Genomic DNA, 23561 nt, shown 5'->3' on the forward strand with positions numbered 1-23561 from the left:
TGGAGTATTTAGATCCATGACCTTTGATTTTCTTTCTTTTAAACAATGTCATCATAATATTCTTATTGTTTGATTTTTTTCATGTAAACTACCATTAATCATAGTAATTTTATCTTTAGGAAGTCATAATACCATAGGCCTAATTTACCATGTCAACAAGTTATAAAATTCAAGTTTTATGCATGCGGATTTGACAGTCTGATTTATGTCCATATTTGATGTCTAAACTTTAAAGGACAAAGTACTCACGGGTTTGACGATATGAGTTTAGGTATATATCTTATGTGTTTAAAGGACATGTTTGTTGTGTAGTTTTCGGTTAAAAAAAATCAAGGATTTGGCCATTGAAAATATCTGAAAATATACACCATCTTGACCTCTTGTATTATTTGGGCGCTGAACACTCATGGCCACAAGTTTAGTAGTTAGTACGTTACCCTTTTCATCCACATTCGCAGAAACTCCCTCTATTACTCTTAATTCTATCGTTTAAGCACTAAAAGAGGCGACCATGGAAGCTTTCAGGTCCTCCTCTGCTCCATCACTTCATACATGCACAACACTGCAAAAAACCCAATTCCTCAAACCCATGTTCTTGAATTTTCAGTTCAACAAGATACCCAGTTCATCTCTCTCATCATTTCACAAGAACATCTCAAGATCTAAGCTTTTCACTACCATATCATCGTCGTCAACACTTTCAACTGAACAGATAGATCCTCCACAATCAGAGCTTGAAACTAAGAGTAAAGAAGAGAAATTTGATTGGTTTTCACAGTGGTATCCAGTTATGCCTGTTTGTGACTTGGACAAAAGGGTGCCACATGCGAAGAAGATTTTGGGTCTTGATGTGGTGTTGTGGTGGGACAGAAATGAAGGTGCATGGAAGGTGTTTGATGATAGTTGTCCTCATAGGTTGGCCCCATTGTCTGAGGGGAGGATTGATCAATGGGGAAGGTTGCAGTGTGTGTACCATGGTTGGTGTTTTAATGGCTCTGGAGACTGCAAGTTCATCCCTCAAGCTCCCACAGATGGTCCTCCGGTAACAAGCCTTCAATGAGAACTTCCATCTTAATTGTACTTGTGATTGATGTTGGTTTTGTGTTCATTGTTGTTAGATAACAGTACTGGTTATTTACAAGCTAATGCAGGTAGTCTTTAATTTACAATATCATTTTTACTTAACTCCGTGATTCAAACATAAGGTTGATCAAACCGAAAAGATGATGCATTAAGATTGGATCTTAGTGCTTTTGGTATGCATTCAACATTCCTGTAAATCATGATTCAGTGTTTGTTTAGAATTAAGCCTATTATATCAATTGGAATGCAATAAACTATCTATTCCTGCATATATTCTGGAGTTACAGTCATGCATTCAGATGATTGAGTATGACATGACTACAAATTCTGTAGCAGCATTCTGCATTCTCTCAATTTTAAGCGAAGGCCGTAATTAAGTACTAATAAGTTCACTGGCTTACTGCAATCTATCAGAAAGAACGGATTGGCCGTGCTAAATTTCATAAGTTCCTGAATACTCGGTTCAAGATCTTCTTCTGCTCTTCCCTTTTCTTTTGCATTTTCTTAACCATCTTTTCACGAATTGTGCAGGTCCACACCTTCAACAAAGCTTGTGCCACTGTTTATCCAACTACGGTGCAGCATGACATTGTATGGTTTTGGCCAAACACTGATCCTCAATACAAAGATATCATTTTGAAGAAAAAACCGCCCTACATCCCTGAACTGGATGATCCCTCATTTACTACATTAATGGGGAACAGAGATATTGCTTATGGGTATGCAGAGATACAGTCTGCAGCATATATTATAAACTTCATATCTAACTCGAGATTATAAGACTTCCTATTTTCTGTTCTCCAGTATCTCATTCTACGTGACTACATGTTTCCATATATTTGTAGATATAGTTGATCTGTATAGTTTTCTTTTAGAAAATCCAACACCCGGTATGAGGTGTTAATTGACTTTTCCCCAAGATCTCATGGGTAAATACTATGCATTTTCAGGTATGAGGTGTTAATTGAAAACCTTATGGACCCTGCTCATGTTCCATATGCACATTATGGACTAATGCAAACTAAAAAGCCCAGATAAGGAGGCTGCTATAAAATTTCTTCAGTTGTTATAATTTGGTTCTCTGAATGTGAATACTAACAGTATATTTTCTTCACAGTGAAGCTTGACCGGGAAGGTGGCAGGCCAGTTGAAATGGCTGTGAAGAAGTTAGACATAAATGGTTTCATAGGAAAGCAAGAGTTCGGTAGCAGTAAATTTATTTCTCCTTGTATTTTCTATGCATATACTGATCCTATTGTGGATCAAGGTAATGGATCTGCATCGTCAGCCGGAAACAACAAGGTGGTAAGCCAATCAGTGATAAGTTGGCTCCTTTATTGTTTAGCTGTTATGTTTATTCTGTTATGCTCTTTGTTTATGCACCTTTTGGTGGGTTCAGGTGTCACCAAAGCAGCGGAGATCAGCCTTAATTTTTCTTTGTGTTCCGGTTAGTCCAGGCAATAGCAGATTGATATGGGCATTCCCGAGAAACTTTGGAATTTGGATCGACAAAATTGTTCCAAGATGGATGTTTCATATCGGACAAAACCTGATTCTGGATTCTGATTTGTATCTTCTTCACGTTGAGGTAATCACGTTCTTCTTCATTTTCTTGAGATGATAACTTCCCTCTATTGAGCCAATTTATGTTGGCCTTAATAGGCTTTGCATTGAATACAAATAAATTAACTAGCTTTTTGGGGAGTCTTGATGTAGCTGATTTATTTGCCCTTAATAGCATTTTCAAGTAATCTAATGCTTGTGCAAACTGCTTGCATGATTGATAATTAGACAATCTTGTTCCAAAATTTTTGTTTGGACTCTTATCAAAGTAGTGATGCAGTGAAATTCATGCTAAATTTGTTCTCTCAACAAGATGTGAAGCGAAGAAACTTTCATTGTAAGGAGCTGCATATATTTGGTATTGATTAGTATGAGCTGACCTTTGAGTTCTCTTTCATAGGAGCGCAAGATAATGGATGTTGGCCCCGGTAATTGGCAGAAAGCTTGTTTTGTGCCGACAAAATCAGACGGCTTCGTGGTTGGTTTCAGAAGGTGGTTAAACAAGTATGCTGGTGGTGGAATTGATTGGAAAGGCATGGCTCTTCCCCCAACTCCGCCCAGAGTCCAGCTGATGGACAGGTAAGTTACCTACATCTAAAATTTGTGATTAAGGCCGGTCATTAAACTTATCTCATATTTAACCGGAATCAAGCTTCAGCATTGTAACCATAGCGATCGATAACCACCATATGCATTGGCATTATTTACATAAAATGCAGTCAGAACTCGAGTAACTAATCGAACATGTTTAAGTTTGTCGGTATTAAGTATTAAAATGTTAAGTACCTTTCTTTATTCAGGTACTGGTCGCACGTTGTGAACTGCACCAGTTGCAGATCCGCATACAAGGGCCTCAATGCACTAGAGGTCATACTGCAGGTCATCTCCTTTGTTTCCATTGGAGTTGTTGCAGCGATCAAGCAGAACGTAATATCAGCGGCTACGAGAACTGGTTTGGTCGTGTTAGCAGTGATATGCTTTGCAGCTTCAAGATGGTTGGCTGACTTTATCTACAAGAATTTCCATTACCATGACTACAATCATGCTTTTCGCTAATATATACGTCTCACTAATACTGCGAGTGAAAGTACTGTATCAAAGAATGTAAATGTGTCGATCCTCTTTGTAAAGAGTATGATGAATGTTAATTGAACATAAATGACAGAATTCGGCCCAGCCCTGCAGGGCAGTAGGACTGTCCTTCCTAGCCCATTGGGCCTTTTGCGCCTTGAAAGAAGGCCTGCCTTCCCTACGGGCCTTACTACTCTTTTGTTGTTTCACGATATCTAGCGACGTCCAAATACACCTCATGCATGCCTTGCAAAGATTAATACTATATACCCTCAAAATATGACCTCCATTTTATCTCAAATTTATGTAGTATGTAAATAGTCATTAATTATAAATACATATGTAGGGCTATATCCAACACTTTACATTAATTGAAGGTTGAAGGTAAAATGGGAGCGATATTATAGAGTCTCAAGTATTATTCGTCTTGCAAATGATCACCAACATGAGAGTAAATCGACTTGAAAGAGGAGAACAACATAAACAAATACACTCGTTGGGAAGAATAGAAGACATATGATATATATTTATGTATATATGTTCTAATTGTATCCTGCAATTTTTAAAATTTCCATGTCGAAGTGTTCATGTCGTGCCCCATGTCCGTGCTTCCTAGTTGTTAATGTTATCGTAATTGTCATCCTAACAACTACTACTTTGGAACTTGGAAGTGGCATCCTAACCTTCCATTCTAATCTAGAGTTGGTCCATCACGGTCTACCGATGTTTGTTAATGCACAAACTGTAGCCTTTTTTCTTCACTATTAGCTCAATGAAGAGCTTAAGAGTGATATGATACATTAAAATATTTGGCGCAGCAGAATCAAATCTGACTCCAAATTTTTGAACCATTAGAATTTGTTTAATATATATGTTTTTGGGGTTAAATGATTTATTAAAATGGAACTCAAGACTGTGCTGGCAGGGATTGTCTCTGTTCACTAGACTCTGCTGTCACCAACTCACTGTGGAGTCGAATTCACACTCCTTCGTCCTTCCCTTCCAACCAAAGCTTTTAATTTTTCACATTTCAACTCAAAAACCGTCCACAGTACTCCATCTATATCTATGTACTACCAAGATTTGCACAGAAAATCCATTCAGATCTGCTTCAATCTCGTTGTAATTGTAAGTTAATCGTGGCCCTTTCTTCTCCTCTTCGTTTTCCTCATTTTCCTTCCATTGCTGGATTAATTGAGCTTGAAAACCCGAAGAAGTATTTAGGGTAAAAAGAACCCTAAACCTAGATTTTGTTCAGTGTCATTATTGGTCGTTTTGTTGATTTCAAGATCTCATCGGATATACGACTTGGGTTTTCTACATTGAAGAAAACCCATGAAGGAATCAACCCCACGTACCGAGCCGATAGGGCAAAACTTGATAAAGCTAGTAAGCAACTTTTGCTTCTCAGTGTTCGTGTTCTCGGTGCTAATATTCACTGTGATTGCGATCACCTACCAGCCTCCAGACCCTTGGCTGGAGTCTGCTCCAGCCCTAACAAAGCTATTCACCGAAACTGAAAATGCAACATTCAAAATTGACGGTTCTATTCTAAAAACCGGCGAGGATTTGGTTGCTGTGCCTCCTGGGTCGGTCCCTGCTGTTGAATCTACAGAAATCGTTACTGAGGCGGTGATTGAGAACTCTGAAGAGACAATCACAAATTCGACTCCCAAACCTGCATCAGACTGTGAAGACTTAACGGTTGTGAATTGCTCGGATCCGCGGGTTTTAATTGCTGTGGAGAAGTTTAACCTGAAGTGGTTCAAGTCTATTGTGTTCATGGAGTATCAGACACCCGTTAATGGTTCAAAACCGAATGAATGTGATGTGGCATGGAGGTTCAGAAATAGAAAGGAAAAATCTTGGAGGAAGTACAGGGATTTTAGGAGGTTTGAGATTGGAATTGGAGTGAATTGTTCCTATAAAGTGGCGCACGCAACTGGTTGGCATTCGGGCCTTAATGCTCGACGTGCTAGGAGTAGGTTCAATGGAACCAGGAGTGGGGGCAATGCAAAAATTGCACCTGCTGTTCGTGATCCTGAGATCAATGATACAATACAAACCTTGGGATCAGAGTCTAACTTCAGGAAGGGAAAGTACTTGTACTATTCACGTGGAGGTGATTATTGTAAGGGAATGAATCACTACATTTGGAGTTTTATGTGTGGATTGGGGGAGGCAATGTACTTGAATAGAACATTTGTGATGGATCTGAGTATATGCTTGTCAGGGGCTTACACTTCAAGTGGTAAGGATGAGGAAGGAAAGGATTTTCGGTTTTATTTTGATTTTAAGCATCTTAAGGAGGCGGCATCCATCGTTGAGGAGGCAGAGTTTTTGGGAGACTGGAAGAAATGGGATCGCTCACACAAGCGCAAAGTACCAGTTAGGAAAGTTGTGACTCATAAAGTGGCACCGATGCAACTTAAGAAAGACAAGAGCACAATTATATGGAGGCAGTTTGATAGTCCTGAGCCAGAGAATTATTGGTATAGGGTCTGTGAAGGGCAAGCTGCAAAGTACATCCAGAGGCCGTGGCATGCAATCTGGAAATCCAAAAGGTTGATGAATATAGTTACTGAGATCAGTGGGAGAATGGACTGGGATTTTGATGCAGTTCATGTAGTTAGAGGAGAGAAGGCCCAGAATACGGAGCTTTGGCCAAACTTGGATTCTGATACATCACCTGATGCTTTGCTTGCCAAGCTCAGAGGGATGATTCAGCCTTGGAGGCATCTATATATAGCAACCAATGAGCCATTTTATGGTTACTTTGACAAATTAAGGTCTCAGTACAAGGTGCATTTACTTGATGATTACAAAGAATTGTGGGGAAATACGAGTGACTGGTACTATGAGACGAGGCTTTTGAACAATGGACGACCAGTTGAACTTGATGGGTTCATGAGAGCTGCTGTGGATACTGAGGTTCTTTACAGGGCAAAGACACAGGTGGAAACATTTTATAATTTGACCAAAGATTGCAAGGATGGAATTAATACATGCTGATCAGGTTGGAATACATCTTATTGTTTTTTCCCATGGATTGCTTCATATCTCTTGTTATATTTACCATGTTGATTCAGTTACAGATGAAATCATTAAGTTGGTTTTGAGCTTTTTGTTGTATTTTATTGTTATTTTATTGTACTGAAAAATTGGCAGTTCCTGTTGTTCATGAGAGGCTAGCATATGTAATTATATTCAACTCCTTTTGTTTTTTCTTTTGCTTGGATCTCTTGTGCATTCTTCAATATCATTCACGTGGCGGATGGGTGTTTCTTTTTCTGCTCTGATGTGGTATGTTTACTTCACTGATGAACATGATTCTGATATTAGACGTGAACATTTGGTTACTTGTTTCATATGGCTGATTCAAGACATTAAGGTCTTTTAGCCTTCTCTGAACTTCCACATTTGGTTGGAATTGTACATTTCTTCTCAATCATTCGGGGATAATGATTGATAAGAAAGCCCTACAACCTATTGTTCTACGGTGGTAGGTGGTAGGAACGCTCGTTGCCCTTTCTCAGTGTTCGTAAAATCACTGCCCTCTCACAAACTGGAGTTACTCATGAAACTAGGAGAAAAGATGTCCTCTGATCAATCCTAAAGGAAACATTAAACAGGTATAGAATTCATGTTACTGTCTCTTCTGGAATCGCTAGTAATCATCGGTTAGAGGTGCATTTGTTTCCGAGCGTTGTACACACCGTCCGTCACACTATGGGAGATGGCGATGCCCGAAGTCATTACCTTAACCGCAAGGAGTGGGTGCCAAAGGCAGGGCTAGTGACTGGAGTGAAGTCGTAACAAGGTAGCTGTACTGAAAGGTGCGGCTGGATCATGTAAGGCAAGCCTTCCTCTGAGAAGATCAATCCAATATCTCAATACTCCTCAAGTTGGAGCACAGATTTCACACATGGCAAACTTGCCCAAAAAATTTGAAAGGACAAAAACAAATGCATATGAACGACAACTGGTTCTCATATTTTAGATTGGACTGATATAAGAAACCTGTAGATCTTTTTTCTATGCATTCAAGGGATTAAAGCTCAAATAAAGACTTAATTTGATATCAAATGATTAGTGTTTCATATATTCGATTACAGACCTTACTGTATAGTACTCTAGTTGCAAAGCTTCAACGTTCAGCTTCATTGAACCGCAGAATAGGCCATTTCAGAACACGCATTTACCTTGAACATGCCTGGCAGACAGCAAAGCAGCAAAAAAGGGGGTTGCTAAAGAATCAGATTGCAGCAGAAACACTAGCTGGGGGTGTAGCATGGCGTGCCGCAAATGACTCAACAAGCGGATTCACAAGCTGGGGTGCTTCATCCTTCTCACATGCCAACAAATGAAGTTCTTTAGAAGTTATCGAAGCAAAAAAAACAAGAGACTCATAACCAGTTGCCAATAGCATTGCAGTTCTGAAAGGTGCTTTTCTAGCACACAGTTTTCAATCAATAATATTAAACTTGGGGAACGATAAAAGCTGGAGCAACAGTGCCAGATTTTCGGTATGCATATACGGAAACTTATTTGAGAAAGAAATTCAATCCATACAGAACTTAAACCTCTGAAACATATTATATTCACTATGTGTAGAAAGAGCTTTTTGAAGATGTCTAATCACTAACAACATATTATAGGGACGATCTTTCTATGAGCTAATTATTTTCCACAATAAAATGGAAAGTTCCAGTCGCCTGGGCACATGACAGAATGTAGTAGAAACACTTTAGTCATCTGAGTAGTGAGTATTTGTGTCACTGAGATTTGTGTGTTTTTTAGTGTGTATGAGTCTTTCTTTGTGTGTGTGTGTGTGTGTGTGTGTGTGTGAGAGAGAGAGAGAGAGAGAGAGAGAGACCTGAGGACAATGGCCAACATCAGGAAGAACAATGAAGTCCTCTACAGAATCAAAATTTCCATAGCGCCGTCCAAGTTCAATGGGTTCCCATGGGTCTTTGTCTCCCCATGCTATCAATACAGGACACTAGGGGAAAATGGCAAAAGAGAACAAGAAGATCAATTTCACATCCTCAAGAGCAGCATTTGATCACTAGAAACAGCAAATTGGATTCCGTTCAGAAACCGACCTTAACCTGTGGCAGAAGTTCCTCAGGAAGAGGGCCCTCTGAATAACAAATGAACTCAAGAAATACATCTGCAGCGCCAGGCTCAAGTCCTGGTAGAAGGATTTTCTGCACAAGTTCCTCAGTCACCTGTGTGGTGTCATGGTAACACTGAAATACAGTACATCAGACGCGGTCAGCAGAAGGAAAAGTATGGTCGGCTTTGCTCTTTCTTTTCTAAATTTGCTAGGTTCTTCAATACATATATCAATGTGCATAAATAGCAGTGCATATGCGACTTGTAATGAGAAGTCCATCGTTGCCTTTTTCACTGTCTTACAAATATTAAAACTGTTGCTTCTGAAATCAAAGCAGCACATCTTCATTTAAACCTAAGAAATGAAATCTCAAGAATCCCTAACCATTCAAGATTATGTTGAATGGATGTTGTGCATAATGCATGGAATTTTCACTCTGTTTTGACACGAAATAAGAATTCCATAGCGTGTTAATCCCATAATAATGCTTCACTAAAACCATCCAATACACTCATCATCAATTATCATGACTTGCAGGGGCTTATATTTTTCAGCAATACTAATCTTACACCACAAGTACCTACTTCTTTGCTTACACAAGTTCTCCGCTGAACTTATTTTTCTCCAAACCATTAACTTGAGGAGTTCAGATTTTCACGACCATAGATTAAACTGCTGTGATAGCTTATGTGCATCATCCTTCTCACTGTTTCTAGAGCTTGCAATTGAAAGCAGTTTTCCAAAACATGAATTACACCTTAGTAGGGGGATACCTGGCAAAGAATACCACGCACAGACTCTGATGTAGCAACTGATTTGTAGAAGAGTCTACCCACAGGAGTATTCCTGCCGTAACAGCAATGTCATTTTGAGTCCTAGAATGCAAGTTCAGATTATTAAAGTTGGAAAAATATTTACCTCAGTAGACTTTGGAATGATCTGATCAAAGGTCTTCCAAACCAAGGCTGCTTCTTAATATGAAGCATCCGCAGAGATATATTCAATAAGAAAATGCCTTTACATATCTTGGGGTCACTTACTGCTGCCTGAAGGCCTACAAGACCTACATAAAAGCTATAAAGGGTTAATTCAAACCAATAATAAGTAAGGGCTATTTTGTGGCCATTCTTCGTTGCCTAGAAATTTAAGAAATATCTCAGCTCTTGTATTAAGAGTTCAATAAAATCAAAGTACATGAAAGATGTCAATAAATAAATAAATAAAATCTACAAAAAATATCTTACCCAGGTCATATTTGATTTTAGCACATAACTAAATAACTGCATTCCTCATAGCTCATGAAGAATAAATAAATTACTCATAACACCAAAAAACATTTAGAATAAACATGTTTATAAAGAAAAAAGAAAAAACATAAAACAATCTGAATCACGTATCTATGCCTTTTCTTTTGGTTTGGTGTATTTTATGTGTGTTGGAGGGTGTATCTTGGGGAAAACTATATGTTCTTCATTCACTGTTTTCAACTGATTAGTAATTCAAAGATCATTTAAGCATCAAGATTACTACAAATGAATAATTTGAATATATTAAGTTATTTTGAAAGGTACCTCCGATGGAATTACATATAAGGAACACTTCATCTTTGATAACATCGGTGCAAAAGTCAATGAGCTGGCTTCCCCATGTCTCAAACGTATAAAAAGGTTTATCTCCAAGTTCACGAGGATTTGGCTTGTCCGAGTATCCATAACCAATAAGATCGATTGCATAGACTCTATGTGATTTTGCAAGCACTGGAATATTCTTTCTCCAATGGTCACTATAAGCAATATAAAGTCAGGCTGCCCTAGAGCTTACATAATATGCATGCAAACTTTGAACAGTCAACAATACTCATAGTATCATACATAGCTCCATTAGCTTGTTTAACGATGACTCTAAATGAAGATTCCAGGCCAACATGTATTCTTCAACATCAAATAACATAGTATCATATAACCTTCCAAAAGCACAGTCTCATTGAGGAGACAAAAGTATACAGTGAAGTCCTAGTTTTCTGCATCAAGACTATTAGAACACTCGATTTCTAAAACTGCACAATGGGAAAAACTCCGTGGATTTCTAGGAAACATAAATAAGGTTTTAATTTATTTTCCGGAAAAAGGTTCTGGTTAGGATGAAAGTATAACAACACTTCAAAGCTGACAAGGGTCGCTACCACTTTTTATACTTCAGAAAATATTTTGTAACTTCAACTATATAACACAAAAGTTGAACTGTAAAACTCAAATCGTAGACAACTAGAACCAATATGCTCAAATTATAATTTCAGTGGAGCTTGTGCATCTCTACTAGAAAGTTAAAGATATAGTTTTGTAATATGCTTACAATAGAAACGGATGAATGTATAGAGCAATTTGTGCATTTGATACCTATAGCAATTAGTTGTCTGCTAATGAGAAGCAAAATGTCAATGATGTAGACCTGTTTGCTCCAAAACCATGAATCAAAACTAAGGCAGGGCCACTGTTTCCAGAATATTGATAGCGTATAGAATAACCCCTCCAGCTCCACATGCTGTCAAGCAGAAAATATTATTTGAGAAAATAAGATAGACATGATAAAACTATAGAAGGCAAAACTAACAATAAAAAAAACTATGGAAGGCAAAACTAGCATTAAAAAAATCACATTTATATACAATTGCAGGTACCGAATAATGCAAAGCAATTTTTTTGTGCAAAAGATTTAAACACCTAATCAGCTCAACTAGAAAGCACCTAAGTTTATGAAAGTAAAACAGTGGCCCAAACAAAGAAATAGATGCGAAAACATCAAGTGTAGTTATAGGCAAATCCAATGATTCTGCACTCTCCTTCATTCTCCTACGAAGGAGATTGATCATTAACTCTGAATCTACTGGCAATTGCAAAAGTGACCTCAGAAGAGGAAAAAACGCATAGATTAGAGAAGAAGTCTATAGTCTTACTGAAATTTGGCATCACCACCTCCCCCCTATAACCACTAATTTTAATTTGAAAAGTTGAACTCCATACTTCAAGCAAAAAGAACCAACTAACAAGAAGTTGGGCCATAAGCCCATAACTAATGCATCCAACATATTACAGAAAGTTAATGCCCTCTGGTAGTAAAGAGTTCATTATGCACTGTTTGCTTTAGTAGTTTTAGTTGCACATTGCCATCAGGGAACCAAACTGATCATAATTTGACAATAACACAACGTAATTATACTCACTCAGCTTCATCAGCCATCAAAATCGAATTTATGATCAAATTCCCCCGCAGTGACACATGAAAATGACAGTGAATAAAGAAGTTGGTTTTGAAGTCTTCCATTTCTTTTCAGTTGCAACAAACTAAGACTGCATCCACATATTGAAAATAAGTTGTTCTACAAGACTACAACCCGAGACTAGTATATTTATATAAACTAATATAGATGCATGTATGCTCCCCCTCCAGCAGGTATCCCACATGTGGACTGAAACTAAAAGCTTGGCCAAGGAAGATGGTTTGATTATTAGGACATATGAGATTACTCTTAGGAGCTTCAACTTAAATATGGAATGAAGATTTTATATGGGAAAATTATGAATTCATTCAACCTTATCTACTAATAAAGCAACCAAGAGGGTCCTTCCATGGCCACGTAAAACAAGCTCAAATTTATAAGGAAATCAAATAAATCCATCTTAAACATGACCATTTCCGATAACTTTCCTATATCAGCCTTCGAAGTGACAATGATTATCCTTTCTGTATTCATCTCTTATGTCCAGTAGTTGTACACTTCAATGACATGCATAACAAGGCATTTTTCTCAAAGTCACAAGCACTGCCACAACTACCACTTCTCAATAAGTCACAGCAGAAACAATTAGCAAATAACAAGAGATTCTAATCCCTAGTCACACTCATTAAACACAACTAGAGCAAGGGCAGGAATTCAACAAACATACCATAGACCAGAGTCGATATCCCAAATGAAACATAACAAAACTAATTGAAGTTTCACCCTATTTTTAGGCAACCGAGCACACCCTTTACAAGTATTATGGAAAAAAATAAATAATAACACAATTACTAAGAAAAATAAGAAGCAGAAAAGAGAGAATATAGACCTGCTTTTAACCTCAGTTTCTTTTACTGTAAGGTCTGATAGATCCTTCTTTACCTCAATTTGATTATCATTAGTTGAAAAATCACTTGTGCGAGACTGCAACACAAACCTGGTCCCCTTAAATCGATAAAATAGGGAAATTCCGAATGAAATTTGTGGTTCGTGGAACAGGTTTTTGCGAAGCGAGACTGATGTCTTGACCATCAAGTTCATCGGCTTTTGAGAGAAAACACGAGGCAGGTTCATGTTTGGCAAAGACAAAGAAGGTGAACTTATGTTCGCCATTCTCTTCCGAGAGAAAACTCAAATGGATATAGAAAACAGAGTCATCAATGGCTGCCATAGATTACTGAGCGTGGTTAAGGAGCCCATCATGTTTGTTCTTGGTCCACATAAAATAGTTTACCCGACGTGGCAGAGGCCAAACACGTGTCACATGGATTTAGATCTCCAACTCTTGCAAAATTTGGACCGTCCGATCAATCCTGGTTTGAACCAATGACAGGTCATTCAATATTAATTTTTTGTTATGAATTTTGTTAGCATATTAATAATTTTCTTGGGTAGTCTTCCCGACACCATGTAATTTTGTTATTTAGACTTTCGATCTGGGTTTAAATTTGGATCATCAGTTCCACGTGCACAAAAATTTATCACTTAACGACATGATAAATTTAATCAAAGTTCAACGTGTGTCCATAAAAATAATTAAATGGTTTAAAACCTGAAGCCCAATCATGCAAATGGAGATGATCCAAAGTCCAAACACACACCACATGAATCAAGCAACTCTTGGGCCTCTAATTGCCAGTATGCATTTACATATAAATAATTTGTCAGATTTTTTCTTGATTGAGAGAAGCAGCATGCCTTCACTTCACCATTTATTGATGAAGAGAAGGTTTGGTCTGTCTAACAAGGTTCTGACTCTTGAACTTGGAACGTTTGGTTACCAATTACCTTATCAGCCGGTAAACTCCCAACAAATTTAGAAAACCCCACAAATCTACCGGTCAATCTAAGACTAAATAAGACTCCATTCCTCATTGGGATCTGGGAGAGAAGTAATGGTCGTGAAGTGGAGGCGTGTCATCCAAAGTTTAGTACAAACTGAGTCTCTCTGCATATAAAAGAAATATTTGTTTCAAGTTTCTGATACTGTGATACATATAAAGCTCTATATTCTTTTACTTTTCACTTTCATGACCCCATTCATCATTCTCTCTCTCACACATATAAGCAATTCTACGAAGAAAAAAAAGGTGCTCGAAGCCTAAGTACCTGCTCGATCTTATTGGAATTCACAATTTTCGCGGTAAGGGTTCCGGGTAAGTTATGATTTCAAAACACTTAGTTTTTCTTCTTTCAATTTTTTATTTTTTTTGCATACATCTTGTACATATGTATGTTTCCAACCCCATTCATTTTTGAAAGTCTTGTGCACGGGAGTTGTTTTGTTATTGTTGTTGTTTATGTTGAATTGATTCATTCATGTATGAATGAAGGAAATGTTATTTAATCAAGGGTTTCTATTTGTCAAGGATGAGTCATATTTAGTGATTGTTAATGTTCAAATTACTTTAATCATAAAGCTGTAGATGTTAATTGTATATTTGTATTCATTTGTGACTATGTGATTGTGTATAATATATATACATAAATGACAAACGTTTTCATGGTGAGTTGGTAAGTCTGAAGTCTAATGGAACATGTACCTCAATTTCCAGTGTGAATTTAGTGACATATATAAATGATCATTAACTCTTCCACCCTTACAGCCAAACAACATAGAATGCCAATGCCTTTATGTCTTTGGATAATTTCATCTTATAATTTGTTATTTGACATTCAATTCGGTTGGTACATTTCACATTATTTATATCATATTATGAAAAATAAATAAATATGAAATATGTTAGAGATGCCATGTATGTATAGTTTATTGTTTTCTAGACACTAAAACCCAACATTTCCTCACTTCATTTTCTATTTCAATATTTTATTATAAAAAAATAAAAGATAGAAATAAAAAATAAAAAGGACCAAGAAAAACAGGAATCAAGATTGGACATTTGGACCGTTAGATTTTGATTGTTTGATTTCTTCAAAAGTCAAGAATTAATAGGTGGGGTCAAAGAAATGGCCGAAAAGTCGAACCACTTAGCTACCAATCATGTGCTGTAGACTTGTAGGATGACTGGTTGTTTGTATTGGGCCGGATTGAGGCCGAAGTCCACATGGAATAGTAGGGCGAAAATCCTTGTAGGGCCTGAACGGGTCTAAGCTAGATATGGGTATGGACTATGGAGATGGCTTTCTACTCTCTAAACCAACCCATTAGACCCATTACTACTCATGAGTATGGGTTGTCCAATACTAGGTGGGCTCTGAATCTGGATTGAGCCTGAACATGGATCCCAAATGGTAATCGGGCCCATAAGACAGCATAGTACCTTATGAAGTGGGTTTGAGTTCCATACAAAAAAAAAAAGGAAGTGGGTTTGAGGTTTTTTTGGCAAGTAAAAGATGGGTTTGAGTTACTCTCATGTCAAATGAATTTCTTTGGGGATACTCCGTAAATGGAAGGTGTTGTAATTACATGATGCGTGTGAGATGGGGTACTCATGTACCCAAAGTTTACCAAATAGAATGAGATCTAATGTGATCGTGTCTTGAATGGGCTTCTTCTTCAAAAAAGGAAAGTACTTTCTATTGATAGTTTAGTCGTAAAAAGCATATGAGCCCATAAATACCATCAACTTTATATAAAATGTTTGCTCCAACTCATGGTTCATAGCATTAAGCATAATGATAATCAGCTAGGGTTGCTAACAAATAATATTGTAATATAAATATATTGACAGGATTTTTGCATTCATCAACACAAGCTTATGCAGCAATTGGATGCATCACGTTCAGGATGAGTTCAAGTATTGCATACCGTAATTAAGGTAAGCGAGACTATTATTCCTTCCTGTTTTAATTAATTTTTATAAAATATAAATTATGTAGATATGGAAGCAATTTTGAAAAGAAAATAGATTTTTTTCTTTGTAAAAAAATTCAACAGGACCAAGGAGATTCCACCAAAGAATAATCATTTTCTTACCTTTTGTTGAAAACTAAAATACAAACATAATATAAGTACGAAAATAATAAAGATCTAAATAATTGATATCCTACTTATCTTAACTGCTGAGTTGGACGCATAATATTCAAGTGAATTCGTGGGTTTCACATGACACACATGAACTAACGTATATACAACTCAAGAGCTGAGATAACCGAGATACCAACTGCTCGGATTCTTTAGAGCATAATCAAGAGTTTGGAATTAATGTTGTGAACTTCCAAATGCATATATATATATGCACACGCACACACACACGTATATAATACCTTAATCCTTTCCCTCACTTATAATAGCTAATATTTATCAAAGACTAGAAACATTATCCATGAATACATTCATCCGTGTCTATTAACTTTATATCATTTCTTATCATTTAAAGTCATATCTTTTTAGATCTTCTCATCGCCTCCTTCTATCTCCTAAATATATACAAATTCTCTTATTTTTACTCACCGTCGTACCATTATCTCTATGTTGAACATGTACATACCATCTTAAACGACTTTCCCATAACTTATCTTCAATAGATGTTACTCCTACATTAAATCTAAATAATATCATTTTTTATCCTACGTTATATCTAATTAATAGACATATATAACCATATCTACTGCTAGAAACTTTACCCGTAAGAACATCATCATTATATTTGCTTGTTCAAGAACTACCAATTAATAACGCACATGTTCTCTACACATATGCATAAATTTAGTTGTCAATGCAATAATAACTCACCAATTATATATACTATATTTCTCAGAATTTGAATCCCTGCCAAGTTCGAATCCCCTCTTAGTGAAGGAAATAAATATACACCTTATAAGGGGAAAAAAAAAATATACTTCACCATATGCATGCATACACGCACACCCGCTACTTTAGATATATTATAACTTAATTCTTTCCCTCACTTACAATAGTTTATATATATCCAAGACTAGAAATTGCATCCACAATTACATATAAATTATCTAGTGCGGACTTAAACTAAAAATTTAAAATTCATTAAGCATAAGATTTAGCAAAAACAATACCTTAGAGGATATATGCATTTCGTTCATCGTTCATAAGTTAATTGATATATATACATGTTCCAAATAATTCATGAATGTTGGTTTTACTCTATTGATCAAGTAGATTCTAGCGCCTATAGCTATGACAGTAATATATAAAAAGTAAAAAACATGACAAATAACTTAGTTGATAAGTTATGATATATAGAAGAACTTATAGCTAGAGAGGTAACGAAATGTGCATGTTCATACAAAAACTTACATTCATAAATTGTTCAAAAGATAATATAAGGTTTGTTTGGAACACCAATACATACGTATTCTCACACATACAACAACATATAAATAGAAATAGTAAGATGTCTATAAGACACAATATTAATACATAATCAAGATACATAAAATCATAAAGCCAAACCCTATAATTCAGTGGTAGATAGATAGATAGATATATGGTAAATACTAAGCAAACCAACATGCATGCAGCTTCATAATATGGAAGAGTATATGCAGGCGGGTTCAGATAGGCTAGTTGACATGGTCATCAACCCTCTTGGACTCATTTTTGTTAAAAGTAGATGACACCAGAGGAGATTCCCAGCTTGTTCCAAACCCGAAAAACGAAACCAACGGATCAGAATTAGGATCCACCATTTGTTGTTGTTGTTGAGCAGTGAAAGCTTCCTCATTGATGAGTGAATTGAGGAATGAAGAGAACACATCATCATTGCAACAATTGAGCATATCATCATCTTCTTCTTCATTGCTTTTGTTGTTGAAAAAACTGGCCGAGTAGCCGTTATTCACTGCTGAAGTTCCTGGTAATTGATACTGCAGGTGATGATCAAGTGAAACACTTTGGAGATTCCCATTTTGAAAATCCTTATTGACAATAATAATGTTATTGTCTGGATTAGGGTTAGAACAACAGGGAATGGAATTCGGTTTCGAAGAAGAAGAAGCTTTGAGGTGGTGGTGATGATCAGGATTTAATGGCTTGTGTGTTCTTGGATCAATTCCTTGACTTATCAACTTCTTGCTCAGGTGCGTGTTCCAGTAATTCTTTATCTCATTATCTGTCCGACCCGGAATCCTCCCAGCTATTAGTGACCACCTAATTAATAATAATAAACATTTCAGTACTGAAACCCTAATTCACCAAAACAAAACCCTAAATCCCCAAATTCAATATGACTATGAACGCATGAATGTTTATATGTATATGTGTACGTATATATAGACCTGTTTCCGAGGAGTCGGTGGAGGCGGAGAATGAGATCTTCCTCATCGGGGGCGATCTGGCCTCGCTTAACACAAGGGCGAAGGTAGTTCATCCACCGAAGGCGACAGCTCTTGCCGCAGCGGAGCAGACCCGCTCTTTTCGGGAGCGTCCGCCACCTGCCTTCGCCTTCTCGATTTATGTAGTTGGACAGAAGCTCGTCCTCCTCCGGCGTCCATGGTCCCCTCTTCATCCCTATCTTTGCACAGCATGGTGTCTTAGTAGTTGTTGTTGTTGTTCCTGCCGTTTTTTCCTTCGTTTCCCGTGCTGATGATGATGAAGATGGATTCCTCATCTCTGTCTGTCTTTCTGTTTGATTGATTTCTGGTGTTGAGAAGATCGATCTGTGCGTTTGTAGTTTGGCTCGAGACTTCGAGGAGTAGAGATGATGTACAAATAGATACTGATGTGGTTTTTGCTTCTTGTGATGTAGGTGCAGGTGTGTGTCCGCAATAGGGAGAGTGGTGGTGTGTCTTCATGTACGCAGGTTTTGAAGGGTGTAAAACGCACGCCCCCATATGAAGATGTGTATAGGAAAGTGATTTTGACGATCTCTTAGAGCGCGTAGATGAGTGCGACAAGGGCCCCACAGCCGCACTCTTTATGCGTTTGTCGTTTCGCTGTTGCAGGATAATCGCTGGACCAGCGGCCCAGCAGATCGCTATCCACGTCGTTCTATACTGGATTTCGATATGCGGACTTTCAACCTACTGAAAAAGCATCCAGCTGTCCTTCCTTCTTCACATGTTTGGGCCTTACGTGGGCCCAATAGATTCTGTTATTTGGACTGAAGGCCGTTCCTATGGGCTTCCAGCCAGGAGGCCCAATACTGTAAACATTTGAGCCTTCACGGGTAAATTCGCATTAACAAAAACAAGTGCAAAATAAGTTGTGTTTTTGAGGCTGGATTGATTTGATGCATTTGACCATGTTAGAGAGAAACCTTGTGGTTTGGCAAATAGAATAGAATCACATTAACAAATGTATGCCGGATACAGTTTTATCCAGGAGAAAGTTTGCCAAAGAAAATACAAGCAATGAAACACAACCGTGGTTTGTCCTTCATCGATGGAGGATGATGCAACTGCTAGCAATCTGAACTTACACCTTCTCATACCAAGCATAGCACATCCTAACAAAAGTACAAACCAAAAACCAAGGTCTGTGAACATTTACCAGTCAGGAAGGGGACGGGGGTAGAAAGCCAAGTTTTATATAAATGCATATTTCCCAAACTATACTACTATAGGTTTCATAGATGAAGGAAAATGTTTTCTTATATCATATACCCATGAAGAGTTGAAGACAAAAACACAACGCCATTCATGGCTTTAAAATACATAATCACCGGTCCACTCGATATGAACACTAAAATTCTGTGTCTTGCCAAATCATCAAGAGTTCAAAATATGCAATCCTTCTAATAGCAAAATTCTACCAAGGGAAAGGTTTATAAAACCCTGAAACTTATCATACGCTTCTTTAGTTGCTTTTCAACCATGCGTTATTTTGTCAAGCTGGCAAGGTTTGCAATTTTATGTGCTTGTATTTTTGCTCCTTATTGAAGCATCTCGCACTCTCTGTCAGGCCTTTTGATAGAAGGAGCTTCAATGCATCAATTCCTTCAGGTAAAGCAGCATCAATCTTTTCCAAAGAAACACAATGCATAATTAGATGCTAATACGCCATCATTATTTACAAACAAAAGATTATAATCGTGTCCAGTCATATCAGGAGGGTGGAGATATTTGAATCACAAACTTCATTGGAAATTGCAACTAGTTTGAACATCTTTTCCAAAACTTACTCTCTCTCGTGCCGTTGCGTTGAACTTCTGCAGCAAGAATGCTTTGGGATCCATTTGACCAGGGGGCATCCCAATTCCTGATGACCAAGCAAAAGTAATTTAGTATGTGGAAAAAGAAATTACATCAAACAAGATAAAACAAATAGGATCCAACATAACCGATTCTTAGGGTTGCAAACACCCTGTTCCCTCGAAAATGAGAGACAACACTCCCCAGCCTAGTACAAGAATAAAAAGAAGCCCAGTAAGAAAGTCGATAAATGCAATTTAAAAAAAATAATAAAACACAATAAACATAATCAGAGAACAAAAAACAGATAAACTAATTTACTAGAAACATATTTGAACATCTACATGGTAACAGATAATGATTGTCATACTGATTCCTAAAAAAAGATTATCATAATAAAGATATAACAGAAAAGGTGTTAGAAATGCTCCCAATTATCTGACTGGCAAGGCCCCTTATGCACATTGTTATGCATTGCTTCAACGGAAATGCCCAGTTACATGGACTGGGATACATCATCCAGTTCTAGGACGAGTTATTTGGATTCAATCAGTCTTAGGGAATTGCAGTCAGTAGATTTCAGCTTAAAAGTATCTTGCTAGAACTCAAATCAAAAGAACAAGTAAGAGCATTAAGTCAAACTTGGGAGAAAGAGTTCTTCTGTAATTTGTAATTGGTCTAAAATAAAATGTTTACTGCAAGTTTGCAACGAAATTAAACTAGATAAAATCACCCATATCAAGAGGACTTCTGTTGACAGTCTAGAGCCAGTCGCATAGACTGAACATGCATTCTGGACTCTGAATAGCAAGAAGGCGATGAAAGAGTGACATAAGCAACACCAACAAGAGATGGAATTAACCAATGACTTTGAAACACCAAGGTAAAGTAACAACTTAAAATGACCCAAGAAGGGCAACAAAAGAAATCCACTTCAATTTTTCCCCATTTATTAATAAACAGTGGACCTTAGAAATGTCTAGAGATTCATGAGAGTATTCCTTTCAAGGGTTAGGAGCATAAAACTTAGGCTCATACCCATTATGCCTTCCACGACGTACTTTATCTTGAAGGCGAAGAACTCCACACGGCAAGTCCATGTCATCATGAAACTGAAATTACATAACAAAACAGATGAGAGTGCTATACTAAGTGGATACTTTATAACGTGCGAATGCATCAACGTACTACGCATGAAATAAAAATTACCACGATTACACGATTAAGAGGCAACTTATAATAAGCTGCTAGTGGTCCAATCTGCATTTAAGAAGAAACATAAAAGTTAATCCAATCCCACAGAATCATTACATGTATCATATACCTAGCAAGTACTAATAACTGAGTTGAATAACATCCTTCTAAGCATGTAAGGTTATACAACTAATTTCTTGTAAAGCGACTGATAAAGATATAAATGACCAATTTGTTAAAGTCCACACTCCACAGTGACCCATCCCATGTTCACTTGAGAATGTAATAAACAGAAAGAAAATATCAAAGCAAACTATTGATATCCAGCCTACCAACTAAAAGCAGTATTATAATAAATAAAACAATTCAGAGATGAGTCAACTACCACTAAAGGTAATCAGCTGTCTCTTGTATCATTCTAAGGCCAAGCTCGAGCCTTGATAGTGGATATAATGTCAGTCTTTCATGAAATATACGATAAGTTAAAAAGTTGTATAGCCATGGCCTTATGGCAGAAAGGGAGACTAAGAAAAAAGGATATGACTACACAGATTAAAAATATTTAAAATCATATTTAAGAAGTCAGAGAATATTTTCTTAATCACTTACAGATTCACCACTCAAATTCATATATGTTTGAGGCTTTGCAAGGAGAACAGGGGCATCCCCAACAAAACCTGAAATAGTTATCCGAACTATATGAGCCCTCATAAAGAACGGTACAGATAGAAACCTACATATACTTAGACATGCTTGTGAAGAAGTTTAATATAATAACGGAGACCTTGTCCAAATATTGCCTTGCAGTGGACACTGTCCATAGGTATCCCTTGTGACTGAGCAAATGCATCAATCATCTCAAAGCCCACCTGCGCAAAGGCAAAAAGTATGAGAGTTTGAAGTCAAATAGTGCTTAGATAAGCTGAAAACAGAGGCTTAAGACGCATCATGATGTTTACTACATTGTGTCTAGTTCCTTTAAATTTGTCACCAGGATTTCCCAAGCCCACAAAGAGCCACGGCCGTGAGACAGCAGTGCAGAGGCAGCGCCTAGAAATTCTGTTAAGCATCTTTTGTCATGTACTCATGTCCCTGTTTCTCTTCCACTTCACTGAAACAAAACAAAAGTAAAGGAAGCATGAAAATTGGGAGATGGAAAGAGCAAGGTTACAACTCATCATCATCATCATCATCCGAGCCTTTAATTTGGGGTTGGCTATATGAGTGGAAATCCACGTCAAAGCTTCTAATTTCGTTCATCAAACCTCTAATGACACACCTTTAGGCAGGTTAAGGCTATCCCTTGACTATGTGTGGGCATGAGGATGAGTGCAGCTAGGGAACACATACCCAGGAAAAGAAATTCTAAAGTTAAAAGTTGGTTCAAGGTATATGGGCATTGGGGAATGGCCAAAAAGATAATAAATGAAGTTATAACTCGGCAACCAACCAAGCTTTAGAATGATAACCTTTCAATGTCACCTGAAAATGGAGCACAAAGAAGTGGGGAAAGGAGATAAAAAAACGAAGTGCATCGTTAGCTAATGTTCAATGCGTGTAGAACTTTGAATATGAAAATATTCCCAAAGATCATTCAATATGAGGAAAAATGACCCAAACCTTCACTGAGGCAAATGATCAAACAGTAAGGGGATTTGGGAAGACAAAACTTTCTCGACCATCTTTTGCCAGAAAACACATGATTTAATGAGCTAGTCGCGTGAAATCCTTCAAATAGTTGGAGTATATAATCTCTGGGTGCAATTTTGCGTTCCATTCCAGGCTCAGTTGAAGTCACAAGATGAGTCTTGCATACAAAATAAGCGAAGGAGAAGCAGAGAGAGATGCCTACCTTTCCAAACATCTTTTTCCCTCTCTGGATTACCTTTCCTTTCCTCCTAGAAACTTTTTGTGCTTCTAGTGATTGAGCCGAGCGACTCTTATGTTCTTGTAGCAGGAGACGGAGAGATCAGAATCAGTAAAACAGAGCGTTTGTCAGCTGAAACGTCGGCGTTGGAACTCCTTGCCTCACCGGACGTCTTCATCTTTGTTCTGGTCTCATGCGTTTGGATCGTCAAACGTTTACGGCCCATTTCACAACCTCTTGGGCTAGCCCATTAGACGATTTGTGGATTTTATTTGCAGCCCACGAACCTGGGGAGACAGGCCCACTTTGATACTTTG

At 37.4% G+C, this 23561-nt stretch overlaps 5 protein-coding genes and 1 long non-coding RNA gene across 8 annotated transcripts; 3 read left to right on the plus strand and 3 right to left on the minus strand.

Moving 5' to 3' along the window:
* The first annotated feature begins 391 nt into the window (after window positions 1-391).
* On the plus strand, window positions 392-3926 carry LOC119992994 (protochlorophyllide-dependent translocon component 52, chloroplastic-like). Of its 2 annotated transcripts, none has more exons than XM_038839855.1 (7): window positions 392-1042; window positions 1615-1802; window positions 2034-2117; window positions 2199-2385; window positions 2483-2671; window positions 3047-3225; window positions 3447-3926. In XM_038839855.1, the coding sequence occupies exons 1-7, from the start codon at window positions 512-514 to the stop codon at window positions 3700-3702; spliced, it is 1614 nt and encodes a 537-aa protein (XP_038695783.1). In that variant the 5' UTR covers window positions 392-511; the 3' UTR covers window positions 3703-3926. The 2 variants fall into 2 exon arrangements, with proteins under 2 accessions (XP_038695783.1, XP_038695782.1); XM_038839854.1 differs by having other exon boundaries at window positions 394-1042; window positions 2199-2388.
* Window positions 3927-4630: 704 nt separating this feature from the next.
* Window positions 4631-7007, plus strand: LOC119993388. Its single transcript, XM_038840524.1, has one exon. It carries the CDS (start codon window positions 5053-5055, stop codon window positions 6727-6729), a length of 1677 nt encoding a protein of 558 aa, XP_038696452.1. The 5' UTR covers window positions 4631-5052; the 3' UTR covers window positions 6730-7007.
* A 761-nt stretch (window positions 7008-7768) lies between these two features.
* LOC119993390 (pheophytinase, chloroplastic) lies at window positions 7769-13298 on the minus strand. The gene is made up of 8 exons (XM_038840526.1): window positions 12943-13298; window positions 11285-11377; window positions 10408-10619; window positions 9755-9899; window positions 9610-9682; window positions 8823-8969; window positions 8594-8719; window positions 7769-8062 (listed from the first exon to the last, which is right to left on the minus strand). The coding sequence occupies exons 1-8, from the start codon at window positions 13224-13226 to the stop codon at window positions 7973-7975; spliced, it is 1170 nt and encodes a 389-aa protein (XP_038696454.1). The 5' UTR covers window positions 13227-13298; the 3' UTR covers window positions 7769-7972.
* A 688-nt stretch (window positions 13299-13986) lies between these two features.
* Window positions 13987-19287, plus strand: LOC119993394. Its single transcript, XR_005466532.1, has 4 exons — window positions 13987-14269; window positions 15806-15892; window positions 17925-18131; window positions 18800-19287. It is a non-coding gene; the product is annotated as an uncharacterized LOC119993394 (long non-coding RNA).
* Window positions 17333-18774, minus strand: LOC119993391 (transcription repressor MYB5-like). Its single transcript, XM_038840527.1, has 2 exons — window positions 18330-18774; window positions 17333-18201 (listed from the first exon to the last, which is right to left on the minus strand). The coding sequence occupies exons 1-2, from the start codon at window positions 18659-18661 to the stop codon at window positions 17616-17618; spliced, it is 918 nt and encodes a 305-aa protein (XP_038696455.1). The 5' UTR covers window positions 18662-18774; the 3' UTR covers window positions 17333-17615.
* A 338-nt stretch (window positions 19288-19625) lies between the features above and the next one.
* LOC119993393 (peptidyl-tRNA hydrolase, mitochondrial) lies at window positions 19626-23415 on the minus strand. 2 transcript variants are annotated; one of them, XM_038840530.1, is made up of 11 exons: window positions 23230-23415; window positions 22998-23131; window positions 22847-22859; window positions 22340-22488; window positions 22162-22246; window positions 21987-22054; window positions 21393-21443; window positions 21222-21295; window positions 20333-20391; window positions 20174-20250; window positions 19626-20010 (listed from the first exon to the last, which is right to left on the minus strand). In XM_038840530.1, exons 4-11 carry the CDS (start codon window positions 22445-22447, stop codon window positions 19879-19881), a joined length of 654 nt encoding a protein of 217 aa, XP_038696458.1. In that variant the 5' UTR covers window positions 22448-22488; window positions 22847-22859; window positions 22998-23131; window positions 23230-23415; the 3' UTR covers window positions 19626-19878. The 2 variants fall into 2 exon arrangements, with proteins under 2 accessions (XP_038696458.1, XP_038696457.1); XM_038840529.1 differs by lacking the exons at window positions 22847-22859; window positions 22998-23131 and having other exon boundaries at window positions 23230-23414.
* Between the last annotated feature and the right edge of the window lie 146 nt (window positions 23416-23561).

The sequence above is a fragment of the Tripterygium wilfordii genome, chromosome 23 (genome assembly GCF_013401445.1).
Source record: "Tripterygium wilfordii isolate XIE 37 chromosome 23, ASM1340144v1, whole genome shotgun sequence".
Classification (NCBI taxonomy): domain Eukaryota; kingdom Viridiplantae; phylum Streptophyta; class Magnoliopsida; order Celastrales; family Celastraceae; genus Tripterygium; species Tripterygium wilfordii.

What these genes read in the sequence shown, in the direction of transcription:
- LOC119993393 (XM_038840530.1), bottom strand. Translation starts at nt 22,447, where the DNA reads ATGCTTAACAGAATTTCTAGGCGCTGCCTCTGCACTGCTGTCTCACGG. An exon ending in TTAAAGGAACTAGACACAAT is followed by an intron (nt 22,247 to 22,339) that starts GTAGTAAACATC and finishes GCCTTTGCGCAG; the next exon opens with GTGGGCTTTGAGATGATTGA. An exon ending in CAAGGCAATATTTGGACAAG is followed by an intron (nt 22,055 to 22,161) that starts GTCTCCGTTATT and finishes TAACTATTTCAG; the next exon opens with GTTTTGTTGGGGATGCCCCT.
- LOC119992994 (XM_038839854.1), top strand. Translation starts at nt 512, where the DNA reads ATGGAAGCTTTCAGGTCCTCCTCTGCTCCATCACTTCATACATGCACA. An exon ending in AACAGAGATATTGCTTATGG is followed by an intron (nt 1,803 to 2,033) that starts GTATGCAGAGAT and finishes ATGCATTTTCAG; the next exon opens with GTATGAGGTGTTAATTGAAA. An exon ending in ATGCAAACTAAAAAGCCCAG is followed by an intron (nt 2,118 to 2,198) that starts ATAAGGAGGCTG and finishes TATTTTCTTCAC; the next exon opens with AGTGAAGCTTGACCGGGAAG.
- LOC119993388 (XM_038840524.1), top strand. Translation starts at nt 5,053, where the DNA reads ATGAAGGAATCAACCCCACGTACCGAGCCGATAGGGCAAAACTTGATA.
- LOC119993390 (XM_038840526.1), bottom strand. Translation starts at nt 13,226, where the DNA reads ATGGCGAACATAAGTTCACCTTCTTTGTCTTTGCCAAACATGAACCTG. An exon ending in TGCGTGGTATTCTTTGCCAG is followed by an intron (nt 8,970 to 9,609) that starts GTATCCCCCTAC and finishes ACTGTATTTCAG; the next exon opens with TGTTACCATGACACCACACA. An exon ending in ATGTTGGCCATTGTCCTCAG is followed by an intron (nt 8,063 to 8,593) that starts GTCTCTCTCTCT and finishes GCATGTGAGAAG; the next exon opens with GATGAAGCACCCCAGCTTGT.
- LOC119993391 (XM_038840527.1), bottom strand. Translation starts at nt 18,661, where the DNA reads ATGAGGAATCCATCTTCATCATCATCAGCACGGGAAACGAAGGAAAAA. An exon ending in CACCGACTCCTCGGAAACAG is followed by an intron (nt 18,202 to 18,329) that starts GTCTATATATAC and finishes ATTATTAATTAG; the next exon opens with GTGGTCACTAATAGCTGGGA.